Source organism: Tubulanus polymorphus, chromosome 1 (assembly GCF_964204645.1).
Source record: "Tubulanus polymorphus chromosome 1, tnTubPoly1.2, whole genome shotgun sequence".
Classification (NCBI taxonomy): Eukaryota; Metazoa; Nemertea; class Palaeonemertea; order Tubulaniformes; family Tubulanidae; genus Tubulanus; species Tubulanus polymorphus.
Genome location: NC_134025.1, coordinates 28,046,280 through 28,061,293, shown reverse-complemented (window position 1 = coordinate 28,061,293; position 15,014 = coordinate 28,046,280). Strand labels below are relative to the sequence as shown.

At 36.1% G+C, this 15,014-nt stretch overlaps 3 protein-coding genes across 6 annotated transcripts; 2 read left to right on the top strand and 1 right to left on the bottom strand.

Moving 5' to 3' along the window:
• Positions 1 to 95: 95 nt before the first annotated feature.
• LOC141906858 (ras-related protein Rab-39B-like) lies at positions 96 to 2,592 on the bottom strand. Its single transcript, XM_074796306.1, has 2 exons — positions 2,266 to 2,592; positions 96 to 2,100 (listed from the first exon to the last, which is right to left on the bottom strand). The coding sequence occupies exons 1-2, from the start codon at positions 2,481 to 2,483 to the stop codon at positions 1,671 to 1,673; spliced, it is 648 nt and encodes a 215-aa protein (XP_074652407.1). The 5' UTR covers positions 2,484 to 2,592; the 3' UTR covers positions 96 to 1,670.
• A 102-nt stretch (positions 2,593 to 2,694) lies between these two features.
• Positions 2,695 to 8,758, top strand: LOC141899534 (polyphosphoinositide phosphatase-like). Its single transcript, XM_074785904.1, has 21 exons — positions 2,695 to 2,831; positions 3,108 to 3,327; positions 3,413 to 3,569; positions 3,643 to 3,693; positions 3,822 to 3,952; positions 4,043 to 4,189; positions 4,287 to 4,427; positions 4,510 to 4,610; positions 4,728 to 4,890; positions 4,982 to 5,079; positions 5,188 to 5,321; positions 5,401 to 5,517; positions 5,602 to 5,731; positions 5,834 to 6,059; positions 6,154 to 6,295; positions 6,381 to 6,439; positions 6,601 to 6,745; positions 6,842 to 6,922; positions 7,816 to 7,990; positions 8,069 to 8,229; positions 8,316 to 8,758. The coding sequence occupies exons 1-21, from the start codon at positions 2,772 to 2,774 to the stop codon at positions 8,491 to 8,493; spliced, it is 2,817 nt and encodes a 938-aa protein (XP_074642005.1). The 5' UTR covers positions 2,695 to 2,771; the 3' UTR covers positions 8,494 to 8,758.
• Positions 8,759 to 8,982: 224 nt separating this feature from the next.
• On the top strand, positions 8,983 to 13,853 carry LOC141913901 (alpha-mannosidase 2-like). 4 transcript variants are annotated; one of them, XM_074805124.1, is made up of 3 exons: positions 9,251 to 9,268; positions 9,691 to 9,785; positions 9,901 to 13,853. In XM_074805124.1, the coding sequence occupies exon 3, from the start codon at positions 10,043 to 10,045 to the stop codon at positions 13,337 to 13,339; it is 3,297 nt and encodes a 1,098-aa protein (XP_074661225.1). In that variant the 5' UTR covers positions 9,251 to 9,268; positions 9,691 to 9,785; positions 9,901 to 10,042; the 3' UTR covers positions 13,340 to 13,853. The 4 variants fall into 4 exon arrangements, with proteins under 4 accessions (XP_074661233.1, XP_074661208.1, XP_074661225.1 ...); XM_074805132.1 differs by lacking the exons at positions 9,251 to 9,268; positions 9,691 to 9,785 and adding an exon at positions 8,983 to 9,066; XM_074805107.1 differs by lacking the exons at positions 9,251 to 9,268; positions 9,691 to 9,785 and adding an exon at positions 8,989 to 9,092.
• Positions 13,854 to 15,014: the final 1,161 nt, after the last annotated feature.

Sequence of the window (15,014 nt, the reverse complement as noted above, 5' to 3'; positions counted from 1 at the left end):
ACGATATAACACACACAGGCCAAACGAATCGAATCAATGAGATGAATAATTCCATGTCCAGACAAATAAGCTGAAAACCAAAATTATTCATTCAACTTTTTATTTTGTTATCTCTCACTTCGCAATTCGACAACGCAAAGCAACATCAATCATACACTAAGCTAAAATGATCAGTGTCTTCACTTTCTTCAATTGATCTAAGTCCTCACATCGATGATACACAAGCGTTTGAAGCTGTTAATGTCAAAAAGCATTACCATTCATACATGACATTAAATGGTTAAAACCCACGCCATTATGCTGAACATGATTGGAAGCATTGATTCATATTAGACTATTGTTTAGCTTCACAAAATTAGCGGTAAACATTTGGCGTGTTCAGATAAGAAAGGAAATATTTCTTTAATAATAACCAATAATATAAAACATGGGTCACTAAAGTTAATCTGAAATTTCACTCCAAAATTATAAATATTGTTTGTTCATTATTGGGAAAATAATTTCTATGACTAGAAACACATTTTGATTATGATAAAAAATAACACATCGTTAGAAGCTAAAGTATAAAATTACTTGCAATCTATCAAATTTAGCAAAAAGTCTTTAAATATCAGCATAGTCTGAAATAAACGTACTGAAAGTTATGATAATATACACATATATGTATGAATATATATATACAAATGAATCTTACACAGTGTGCCAATATCATTATATTCTAATAGTGCATTTATTCAAATTCAACTTCAATGACTATAAATAAATAAATGCATGAAATAAATAATAGTTAAGCACACTTCTATTTACAAATTAATACCATAACATAATTCATAGGCTGTTGAACATTCCATTTTCCTATTATCAGAAAGATTATAAGATTATTTTGAAATTCTGATATCGCTCGTGAATAATTATAAATGCAGCTTATTGTGATAACAAAGAATTTGTGAGTGATATCATAAAAACAGTAGACTCTACTTACATTGGAATTATTGAGACCATCGAATTTTGACTGAGCTAAAGGGTACTCTGATTTAATTCTATGACATTGAAACTACTGAGGTATACTACTGAGGGACTACTGAGGTATACAGCCTTCTGTATTTTTTAAAATTCAGGTTTTTAGTTCAGGTTAGAAATGCAATTCAAACAAATATATACATATGTACACAAGACGAAAAAATATCAGATCTGAGATAACATTGCCAGGTACCGGAAATCTCTTAAAAAAAGATCCATAAAATTCACTTAAAATGTGTGGAAGATATAAAGAAATAGGGGGTACACACTGCCTACCGATAGGAATCAAAATCACAGCGCAAATTCGGTTGATATAATGCTAAGTTTAGCAGCTGAAACATGCATCATCGCATGGAAGCTTTTTGAATGATCTTCAAGGCTGACAATAATAATAAATTGAATGGGAAAAATTAACAGAATATAAGTGCATAATCCAAACCGGTATCATATTTGTGAGATAATTGAGATAATGTGACGAGAACTGAACCAAGTGAAAACAATGTTTAGTCATGAATAGCTCAATAGACAACATCCTTATATTAATTTTGGCAATTACATTAACAACAACTATTATTATCGAGGAATATCATAATAGCACAAGAAGAGTGAAGATCTGATTCTTCAGTTGAACTAATCTTAAAACTATAAACTTATCCACAACAACCTCCACTTTCGGGTTCACCTTCTTGTAAATGAAATGTCTCTCTAGGTCTAGAATAACCATTCTTTACCCCATCCCAACCATCTTCGATTTGAATTTTCCCCGCTTCCATAAGGTCATAAACCTCTTGAGTTACACGTAAGAAAGACTCTTCTACATTTTGGCCCGTCACAGCTGAAGTTTCGATGTAACTCAATCCATGCTGTTCTGCCAAACTTTTACCCTCCTTGTAGGTGACCTTCCGGTCATCTTCCATATCAGCTTTATGACCAACTATCAAATAAACAGCTTTGTGTGGCTCAATATGGAATTTAGCTTCGGTTAACCAGTCCCCGATATGGTTAAAACTGCTACGTTTAGCAATATCAAAAACTAACAATGCTCCGACAGAATTCCGATAATATGACTTTGTAATTGATCTGAAAAAGAAGATCAGAAATAAAGTTACAGAATAATAGTTCATTGCCTAATTCAGCAGAAACAAGGCAATTGATTCCAAGATTCACAATTTAATTAAAGAAAGGTAGGTGAAGCTTTGCAACCTCATTTTGACTTGCGCAGCACTGATGAAGAATGACGGTTACCTAAATCGTTCCTGCCCAGCTGTATCCCACAACTGTAACTTCACTCGTACACCATTTTTCAGTTCTATCAACCGAGCAAAAAAGTCTACACCGACTGTTGGGTCGCAAACTTCAGCAAATTTACCATCAGTAAAATACTTCAATAACGACGACTTTCCGACTGTACTATCACCGATCAGTATCAGTCTAAACTGATAATCAAAGATAGGTTCGACCATTTTAATGTTTTCGATTGTGAATTACTTCAAAATAGCATTTTGGTGGCGTTTTTGAGGAGGCCTCAAAAAAAATTATTTTTTGACAGTTCGACGCAGTAGACTTCCTGAATTTTGGCGTCACCTAGTGGTCAAACACAGAGTTAATTCACTTGCGGAAAAGAACTCGGACTACAGACCGGTCAAAAAACCGAGCCAGTGGTAGATATACGGGCTCAAGGTCGTCGATCGAGTTAATATTATTTTGTCAATAAGCCAATAATCTAGCAAATAATTTGGCTCAGATAGAAAATGAATCAAGTTCCCTATATCAACGCCGTTCAGAAAATAGTGCTGTATGAAACCAAAGCAGTAAGTAAAATTTGGCAATTTGTTTTTAAGCCTGAATAAAGAATTATACGTGAGAACCTTTCAACTCAAGTTGTTTCCTTGGACCTTCTTGCCTTTTGGTTGCTGCTTCTTTCTTGCTCTTTCCTTCAGATCTCACTTCATACTCCCTAACTCAGGCGTCACTCAACACTTTTATAGAGATCGATTATGATTCAGTACACCTGAATTCATCATCTTTGTGATATCATTCGTACTGACAGTTATAATTACATATTTCTTTCTTTTTTTACTCAATAGAGATTTTTCATCGTTGGATCGAACAACACAGAAACGGTTTTCAGAGTATTAAAAATCGATCGCACTGAACCGAAACGTTTGAATATCGTCAACGATGACGTGGAATATACGCAAAGACAAATCCGTGATATGTTGATGATGATTGATTTCGGAAATCGATCGAAACAAATGAGGACGACAGCCGGATTATTCCGTACGGTGTCAGCTTTTGGTATCGTCGGTAAGTTACATTTCTTGTGTAACAAATGACACATTCCAATCAAAGTTTCATTACGATGATCACTAATTTTGTTTAATTTTCGCAGGGTTCGTCCGATTTCTACAAGGATATTACATTATTCTGATCACGAAACGTAGGAAGATCGCTTTGATTGGTGCTCATACGATCTATAAAATTGAAGACACAAGTATGGTATACATTCCTAATGATTCAGCTGGATATAATCATCCAGATGAATCAAAGTAAGTTCTCTCATACTCACTATACAGTCCGATATAAAGCTCTGATTTAATTAAATTCATACATTTTTTTCAGATATGTGAAAATGTTTCAAAATGTGGATTTGTCAAGCAATTTCTACTACAGGTTTGTACTATTTACTAATAGGAAGATAGCCAGCAGGCGTGGATCCAAAGGTTCTTGTGGGTCAGCGACAGTGAATGTATTAAAACTGAATCTCTGGCTGCATTATCAATTTGTTGTCATGATTTCAGTTATAGTTATGATGTGACGCACACGTTACAATATAACATGACCCCAGCTGCTGGACTCGCGGAAAAATATTCCGCTAAAACAAAAGACAGTGATTTCTTAAAGTTATGGCAGACAAGTAAAAAAAATATTGGTACGGGTATATTAAATACATTTATGGCTCTTATTTCATACTTAAATCCTTCATTATTTACTCAACAATATCTGGTCTATTGTTTTCCAGCTGTTCATGATAAAGTGAAATCAGATGATGGAGGTGGTATAGAGGATGCTAGTAAAAGTTTCACAGGTTTTGACAGTATCATTGATCTATCGGGCGAAGATTCTGATATCCCAGCTGAGTCACCCGTCACTAGTCCCATTAAGCATGGTATTCAATCTTTTCGTTTGTACTGTATATAATATCGTCTTAGATATCATATTTCATCCCCTAATTTATTAGCTTGAATTTTTTCTTTTTCTTTCAGATGAATCAGAAATGTTATTCGGCTTAAGAAATAAAGCCAACCGAAAATTTGTCTGGAATAATTACTTGTTGAGAAACTTTGAGAATGTAGTTCATTCTGATTGGATTCTCTACATAATTCATGGATTTTTTGGACAATCCAGTATCCTTTAAACGAGATTGTTTTCAAAGAAGTACCGGTATGAAAACATGTCTGTTGTTTAAGATTACTTAACTGTTATCAGATATAAATGTGTATAACAAGCCGCTTTATTTAACTGTCATAGCCCGTCGATCAAATCTATTTGCTGGCACTAGATTCTTGAAGAGAGGGGCTAACTGCAAGGTAATAATATTGATATAATGTATATACCATGATATTAATGTAATTTTTTAAGTTTTTTTCCCCAATGGCTTATTGCTGAAAATAGGCATATTCATTTGAAGCAATATGTTTTTAAAGGGTCAAACTGCGAATGAAGTTGAAACAGAACAAATTTTGCAAGATGCGTCCACGTTGATATCTGATAAATGTAAATTCACGTCGTTTGTTCAAGTGAGAGGTTCAGTGCCTTTATTCTGGTCTCAAGATGTATCAAAAATGGTGCCAAAACCTACTATTGTCAGTGAGTAAAAACATATGAAACAAAAAACAATAATTTGGCTTGATGATGTCATTGTTGAATTTGTTATTAAGTTTACCATTGTTTTGTGTAGTGGACCTGGGTGATCCATATGCTGTTATCGCTGGCAAACATTTCAATGAAGTCATTAGAAATTATGGTGCTCCGATTATTGTTCTCAATCTAGTCAAGGTACTTGCTTTTGATACATTTTACAGGTTTATCCACATTTGCCACAATACTTCAACGATCTCTTCAAAGAATATCTTATTAATGATATCATATTCTTGCTAACTTTAGAAAAGAGAGAAGAAGAAACAAGAAAGTACATTGACTGAACAATACAGAAATGCGATACAATACCTCAACCAGTTTCTTCCTCCTGAACATTGTATACAGTATATAGGATTCGATATGGCAAGACTAAATAAAAGGTTTGTTTAGAAACATTGCTTATTGACGTACTGGTATCTGACTTCACGAATTTCTTATGAATGAAAATTTCAATTTCAGTAAAAATGCGAATGTTCTGTCTCGTCTTGCTGATATCGCTGAAATTTGTGTGAAGAAAGTTGGATTCTTTCACACATCTCCGGATCTGTATTGTCAGAAAATCTCTCCTAATCTCAAGTGTGTATCATCCACTGAATAGAGTATGTATTAAAGGAGGTTTTTCAATCTTGTATAAACTATTATTTCATGCCTCTTTGACAGATGTGCGGGTTTAGGATTCTCGGAAACCATTCGAAGACAACACGGTGTTATTAGAACAAATTGTGTCGATTGTTTGGATAGAACAAATACAGCGCAGTTTGCGATTGGAAAATGTGCTCTGGCATTTCAGGTTAGCTGAACGTATTGTCTGAATGAAATAATAAATTGATGAAAAATCATTTTAAAACCTTCAAATCATAAATCTTGTGTGGATTTTAACGTTTTCTTTCAGTTGCATGCTCTAGGAATTTTGAAAAGTCCATCACTAGAATTCGACACTGATTGCGTTCGTATGTTAGAGGAGTTATATGAAGATCAAGGTGACACGTTGGCTTTACAATACGGAGGTTCACAACTCGTTCATAGAATACAGACATATCGAAAAATAGCTCCGTGGACGTCTCATTCAAGAGATATCATGCAAACGCTGTCTCGTTATTACAGTAACACATTCGGAGGTGATAGAAACATTTATTAGCATCAAAATGAATTGAAAACATATCAAAGAAATAAACTTTAAGACTAAACTAAAATTTTTTTTTCAAATTTCAGACTCTGACAAACAACAAGCGATCAACTTATTCCTCGGCATATTCGATCCAAAGCATATGAAGCAGAATATCTGGGAATTATCTACGGATTATTACTTACATAATCCTGCAGCCATGGGAAAATTACCTAAATCTCGAAAACTGTGAGTTCCGGCAGCATTAGGTGTTCACCCAGCTTGAAGTTTTATCTATAATGATCGCGAAGAAAGTAATTGATTATTTTTATAGATATTCACAATGGTGGGATGAAGAATCAATTGAATCATTGCCTTGGTCCGCTGAAGAGAGTATGTATAATGTAGCTGCACTTAATAAACTGTTGGTCATGGATTTCCATTCTTATCTTTTTGATATCATATTCATTAAGTAAAGAGGTCAACAGTTTTTTGTTATCGAATAATCATAGTTTTCTATATGTATGTATGTATGTATGTATGTATGATTCTAGCCAACAAGAGCGCAGAAAATGTACAGCTTTTAATTCACGCGCATAAAGATGATGAAAGAGTGAATCAATTCTGGGATTATTATAAACCGTATGAACTGACAACATTGAAAGATCTATATTGCTGTCATATGACGTCTTCCATTAGGTTTGTTTCACTCGTCAAGTACTAGACCTCGTTTATAGAACACACCCAACATTCTCTTTATACTGTTACTAATTATAAGCAATGAAAATTTTTTAGGGATTTTAAGCCCAAGTATTCTCTTGATGAAAGTCCATTTGCGGTGCGAGCTCAACCCGGTAGGAGACAGGAGGAGACAGGGTAAGGGTTTGAATATATATATATATATATATCACTGCACGAATATGATGAATGTTCATAGATTACTTGTTTTAACAAAATATCAAACACTTATTCATGTTTAATCTATATCACATAAATGTATGATGTTAGCACTAGTCAGATAAAGAGCGTAAATCAATTACGATCTCGACGTGATTAAAATTTGTTTTCTCCTTCAGTTCGAATCGTAACCTATGTTTTTTATTTGACTTATATTCAACCCGGTATTAATCCTTAGTTAATTATGATTATATTATGTACATTTTGTGGTTTCTGCAGATATTATGCTTACATGAGTTTACTGGCTACGAGTGTATTTAGGTTTGTTATTTTTGCTGTATCTAGATACAACCAGATCTTGTTGAAACTGGTTTTACTAATGCAGTGACTATAAGCTTACAGCATGACGTATTTTGTAGTATGTTAGTTCGCTTGTGTATTCAGTATTTGCATCTTTTTCAAATGGTTATAGATATTTGTTTCAAAGTTTTAAACCGATCCTGCATTATGAATATACATCCGGTAATAGTTCTACCTACAATATGCAAATTCTTTTTTCAAAGTAATATCCTGATATGATCGTTTGTTTTGTTATTGAATGAAGTGCACTTGGGTTTCGGAATCTGTGTACAAGGGACTGTTAAAGTACACACGCAAAATTGTGCATCTGAATTTCAATTGACTGCAATTGTGTAGTTACTTTAAGAATGGTCCCTTTGGTGATTGGTTTCTTTTCATTCTAATAAGGCACAATGAAACTGTTTGATCTTTTCTTGCTTTTAAATTTCGAAAAAATATTCTTGAAGCACTTCAGTTTTCTGATGAATTTATCAGTTCTGATCTGAATGAATATTAATCTTCATTGTTTTTAGTGGTGGACCTGTTGAAGTTAACCCTAATCTATCCGGTAAGGAGAGTCTTACATCTCAAGGATCTGATGGAAGCACAAGTAGCAGTGCTGAGTCCGATGTAGAGGGGGATATAGATATTCCTAATGATTGGCTCCCAGACAAGACTGCATCTCCCGCAGGTTACATATCATTAAAGGTGGGACAAGTTTCTACGATATCCAACGACTTTTATTGTTAAAATCAATATTTTAATTAAATTAAATTTTTTTTCTAGGATTTGTTCCCGACGATGAAGGAAACGTATGGAGTGGAAATAGCAGAGCCGCATAAACAAGACGTCATCCTCTATAAAAGACATTATCAGATTGGTGTAAGTGCCGTCGTGGAACCTGAAGAAAGAAACGGGAAAAAAGTTGCTTCAAAGGGAACCACATTGTGAGTAATATCAGACAAATAATGGTGAATAATATAAACCCCAGGTCAATAACTAATTGAAGAAAATATCATTTCTATATTTGCAGAATCCACAAAAGTACATTTCCAATGGATAGCATATATCATGTCACCCCACCGACCGTATCGAGACAATCAAAGGATGTTTATAATGACTATTTAATGATCGGAATTAATGGACCAAAGAATCCTAGCAAAAGAAACATGGCATTATACCAACAGTATGTCCGCAACAAATATATGTGATTTAATCATATACAACATGTATTGGTATATAGCGCAAATTCATGTGGGCTGGAAGGAAGTTGGCATTGAAACGGTTGAATCTAGTCGAAAACTGTGATATATAGCTCTGTCAGATTAGCTGCCGCAAGGTGTGGTGAGAAGAACTACTAGTAGTCGGTCGGTCTTATCTTTATTATCTATTATGGTGATTAATTTTCATTGAAAAAAACTTATTTGTTAAATATATTTGAAGATTATAATTGGTTTCAGACTGTAAGCAAATACAGAATATTTCTATAGAAAGTATATGGTTTTAGTTCTCGGATTCTTTTGGTATTTTGGTGAGGAATAAGATCCGAAGAAGACATCGCCATCGCTACACCCGCCGCATAAAATCAGTCCGGTGTGGAATGAGTCCGCTGCCCCTGTCCCAAGTGGTTCGAGTAACTTCCTACACAATTCAAATCAACATTCTTCAGTTCCTGTAATGAGTCCGTCGTACGCGTTTTACGATGACCTGAAATGTAAATATGTGACAATCTCCAATCTTGACGATTTCTTTGCGTTGATTTGCTCCGAAGTTCTCTTTTTCTGGTGAGGCATTTGAACTGAGGTTGGAGGTGAATATATTTCTATGATAAGTTACTTTCCAAAGAATTCGGTATCACAAGGATATGTGCATAAAAGCGACGAAATCGGCTTTTAAAACCTAACTAACTAAAACCCGGAAGTAAAACTTATGGTCATGGGATCGATGCCATTGTTGACATAGTGTATGCGCGTATGTTGTAAATTGGTTAGGACTGAAGAAGGACCTATATTCCTATATTTTCATACAGGCAACCTATTATTATTATTATTATTATTATTATTATTGTAAATTATTCCCTGTAAGTACCAAATACACCACAAATAATCTGGATTCATTTAGAAACCAATAATGAATGTTGGATGTTTGGTTCATCAATATTAGTCATTCAAAATGTATGTCACTGTCATAAGGACTGCCTATTAATACGTTGGGTTTTTGGCAACCAGCCAGCAGTGTTAACATGGATGCTGGCAACAAAAACAAACAAAAAGCAATTATAGGGAGTATTTTTTACGACCTCAATCAAGTCTCGTTGTCCCCCAGATTATCTGGTATTCAGACTAGACATCAATGCTTTTACCTAGCAATTTTCTAACATGTTTTTGGATACTACGAGTCTCACATAGATTGAGGTTCAGAACATGTGCCAGAAATTTTTGTGTGGGTTATAGAGACACTACCACCATTAAATGCAGTTGCTCCGATGTTTGCTTTCTGAACGGTTTGTATCCTCCGGCATTTGTTCAGAGTAAAATCACATTCATCATGTTTAACAGATAACAGCGAAAGTTTACTTAATGATAATACCGGTATGGTATCTTTCTTTCATTTGACAGGATTGGTCATTCTTCCAACCGAGTGATCTGTGATCCATGGAATGATGAAGTCGAACTGTGCTCTGAGTACCGAACAATTAATGTGTTCTATATACTGTGATCAACTGGATAGTTTGGATACTGGCTAGCTTCAGATAAAACTATGAAATTCTCTCACAGAATTGCTTCTTTGGCATTTCTGCTAATTGTATTGTTGATAGTGTATATATTTCATGACAAATTTGTGTTTGAGCGTAGAAATAATTTGCGCAGATCAAAACTAGTCGAATCACATTTCGGGCCGATTAAAGGACATGCACCGATCATTAAGGATCGGAAGAGCGAATGCGTATTTGGGCAGAAATCGGAACCGATCGGCGGACTAAATACTCATTACATATTAGAACGGGTGAATGATGAAGTTGCCAGTCACCCTCGTGACCCGCGCGTTTTATTAGTCGGACCTAAACAAAAACCGGTCGTGAATAATGCGACGAAATTGAAAGTGTTCGTGATACCTCATTCTCATACGGACCCCGGCTGGATTCGTACGATCGACGATTACTACCAGGAACAAACGAAACCGATTCTCGATAACCTCGTTCAACAGATGCATATTTATAAGAATATGACGTTTATCTGGGGCGAAACGGTGTTTCTGGCGATGTGGTGGAACGACATCGACGAGAAAACGAAATCTCGGTTTAAATCGTTGATCAAAGAAGGTCGTCTGGAAATAGTAAACGGTGGTTGGGTGGCGCCCGACGAAGCGTCGACCACGTTCACTTCGTTTATCGACGTAATGATCGAAGGACATCAGTGGGTGATGAAAAACCTCGGCGTTCGACCGAAAGTCAATTGGTCGCCCGATCCATTCGGTTATTCGGCGACTGTACCCTATTTATTAAACCGCGCCGGTGTTCGTAACATGGTCGTTCTACGCGTGCACGAAGACGTGAAAGATATGTTGAGAGAACGACAGAATCTAGAATTCCAATGGCGTCAAATTTGGGACAGTAAAGGCGATTCGCAGACATTGTGTCATATGATGCCTTACATGTTATACAGCGTGAAGTATTCGTGCGGTCCGACTCCGTTTATTTGTCTGATGTTCGATTTTCGTAAGGTCAACGGCGAATACACGGAAAGCATGGCTACGACGATAACGCCGGAAAATGTGAAACTTTACTCGAATCGTTTAGTCGACCAATTCCGCCGTAAAGCCGAAAATTACAAGGCGAACGTGATATTTATGCCGTTAGGCGACGATTTCCGCTACGACCGACCGGAAGAATGGTCTCAACAATATACGAACTTCATGAAATTAATGCAGTACATCAACGCTCGACCATCGCTGAATATTGAGGTTCATTTCGGCACGTTAACCGATTATTTCAACGTTTTACACGAACGAATCGAATCGAATCAATTGCTCGAAAAATCTAAAATTCCGATTCTCAGCGGAGATTTTTTTCCGTACACGGATCGAGAGGCCGATTATTGGACTGGTTACTTTACTACGCGGCCGTTTTATAAACAGCTAGCGCGCGAATTAGAATCGAATGTTCGCGATGCGGAGATATTGAATTCGTTAGCCGTCGCGTATTCGAGCGTCCACGAAAAGATCTTCACGTCAGAGATTCACAACGCGCAACGATTAACCTCGTGTAGGGAGAATTTAGCGTTGTTTCAGCATCACGACGCGATCACCGGAACTTCGAAACCGGAGACGATCGACGATTACCTGTTAAAACTGTGGGAAGCTAAAGGGTTATCGAATGCTGTGAAGATAACTTCGGCGAGTTTCCTGCTGTCGAACGGCGAACAACAAGAAGAGGAAGGCACCAGAAAAATCGAAAGCTCCGGACTGTTTTTAGATATCGATGACGCGAGAGGCGTCGACGATCCTTTTCCTGGACAAAAATCAGTATTCATCACTTCTCTCGGAACGAATGTATTCTTTTTCAATTCTGTCGCTAAGAAACGTCAGGAAATCGTTCGTTTGCAAATAGTTAGTAGAAATCTGAATATTTTAGTCGTTGATTCATTTTCGAAACCGGTGAAAAGTCAAATCAGCCCCATTTGGGTAGAATCGGAAATTTTACCCGTATCCGAAACCGAGTATGAATTGATATTTCAAGTTGAAATTGAAGCGTTAGGTTTTAGTCGTTATACCATTCGGTGTTTTGAAAATGAGCCACCAGTCGGTAATCTAGCCAAGATTTCCTCGATACTTACGAATAAAAAAAAGGCCAAATATCGGAATTTGGGCGCATTTACACTGCATAAAATCAATCCTAACGATGAATTGGTTTTAGAAAACAATTTTATCCTCGCATCATTTTCTCCGAAAACGGGTTTATTGCAGTCTATTACAACTAAACGCGACGGTCTTTTGACGCTAGTTAAAATACAATTCCTCACCTATATTTCCCAGGGCAGTGGCGCGTATCTATTTTACCCGATGGGACCTGCCGAGAATTTGGATTTTTATAGAACGCCTGAAATTCGCGTAATCAGCGGAAACGTCCGAACGGAAATACACGTCGTATATCCCGCTTTGAAGCACGTCGTTCGAATAATTCATTCGCCCATTCTTCAAAGCGAAGCCCTCGAAATACGTAACTTCATCGATATCGGTAACGAAAATCGAAAAGTTTCGATAAACGACAAAGAAATCATAATGAGATTGACCACAAATATCGATAACGAACAAATATTCTATACGGATATGAACGGCTTTCAAATGATGAAGCGAAAGTATTTAAAGCATTTACATAGTCGGGGTAATTACTATCCGATGACATCTATGATGTATATCGAAGATGTTTCTACTAGGCTCAGTATTCTGGCCGGACAATCACACGGAGTCGCTAGCCTTGAGAAAGGTTGGATGGAAGTGATGTTAGACCGCAAGTTGATGTACGACGACAATCGAGGTCTCGGCGAGGGCGTCTATGATAATCAGTTAACTCTGAGTAAATTCATTTTACTGTTAGAACGACACGAATCGCGAGCTCCCCAAAATCGAATGCCAACCATTTCACATCCTTCGCTGTTGGCGCATAGTCTTCAAAACGCGCTTCAACATCCGATTGTGAATTTCATACAAATGATGACGGCTCGTTCATTCCGCGCGAGTTTCTCGCCTTTAAAAGTAGCATTACCTTGCGATATTAACCTTCTTCACTTGAAAACGTTAAGGAATTACGGAACGGGTATTAACGGCATTGTATTTCTCCTGAATAGAATCGGCTACGAATGTAACTATCCTCTGGGTAACATGAATTGTAAAACCAGTTTAGGCCGGGTCGATTTAAAAACGTTATTCACCGACATCAAAATATCCGAAATTAATGAGATGACCATTTCATTGATGTATGAAAAAAGAGTTCTAGCCGTTGATCAAGTTTTACACTTGGATCCTATGGAAATAGCTATGTACCTCATGAAAATCTGAATATTTAGTGTATAATTTGTCGGAATTTATGCGGTACTATTATTGAGAGGTTGCGTTCAAAATTGATGTGCTTCTTATTATACGGTATAGGATGAAGTAGTATGTACAATTATAGCAAGTTTAATACTCATCTTACGACGGTTTAAAAATGTTTTTAGAAATTGTGCGTGTGTGTTGTTAAATCAGAAATCATGTTTACTCACGTGCCTTTTACAATGTATATTAGACGAAGGTATTACGATTCTTTCATATTTTGATAGTTATGAGATTGCTTGAATTTTTTCTTGGAATATATCCTAACTGTCTTTAAAATATAGTCGCTATGCTGACTGCATTTATTTTACTCTGTATAATCAAAACACGTCTGGATATTTCGACCAACAAAAATTATATACCTACATCTACACAAATGTATATTTCGGAAAATGTTATAATTGAGACGTGTATAAAATTTTAATTAGGAATGTTGTACAGATGTTAGGTAGATCTTTAACTCTTTCAAGATGCAATAAAAATGGACCCTAAAATATTATTTATATTCCGTTGTTCTTTTTTTTATCGTCGGCAGATAAACGGTTTTGTCATGCGTTCATTTTCCACTGAGGATATTCGTTTGCAGCGTATTATTGCCGAGTGCGTAAGCAATATTTATTTTCTCGTATCTAACAAACTAAGGAAAGATGAATTAAGGAACACCGTTCTCCTAAATACGTCCAGCAGTCGTTGAATGGGGTATCGGCAACGTTACCGGTTACTGTCACAAGCGAAATACCGCTTGGTTCGGTAGTGCACAGTTAGTAGGACGATGGACTTCTTTAACTCAATTAAAATGTAACACGATTATTTCCCAGCATCTATGTATGACATACGAAAATCGTGCCACCTGAGCTCAGGATTGATCCGAATTTATTTAAATACAGGATTTGCCTAATTTTTCGATTGCAAGGCCGGAATTTGAGTTAAATGTAATAAAAAAATGTAAGATGTTTGTAAGATGAAATATGATAAAAAAACATACGATGAATATGTGGAGGGGAAATACATCTGATATTCATTGGCGCCAATTGACGGGATAACTGGCATGTCGGTACCCCATTGTGACGGAAAACATTCGCCCGTGTCACCATCCATGGTGGATAAACAATCAGAAGTAATGTGTAAATTACGAAATATATTTTCAACAACAATAAACAACTCCTACATAGGATAAGAAACAAATTTACATAATAGAACCATATATACAATCCGTAGCAGCCTCGTGGACAAGTGTTACCAGTAATTGTCTTATTGGTTAACTCCTTGCTTTCACAAAATGGTCACTAGTATATTACGCACACTATCTTACCAGCAAATGATACAATAGATAATGAACATTACCAAACTGGAGACGATCATCTTAAATATCTCGATTTATTGTTTATGAACATATACGCGATTAAATACCTCATTAGAATTGTAACCCGGAGGCGAATGATGTGAAATACATTTTCAACGGATTAATTCTTCGAGGTATTACATCAAATTAAATATCATAAAATCTCTGGTTAATGTATGGGCGATGATAATTCTATGGATTTATCAGTAAAACGTACGAAGTGTCCAGATGGCTGTGAGGTGAGTGAGGATAAGTGTAGGAGACCATTAGATAAGTTATACAATAAATCGATTGCCAGTA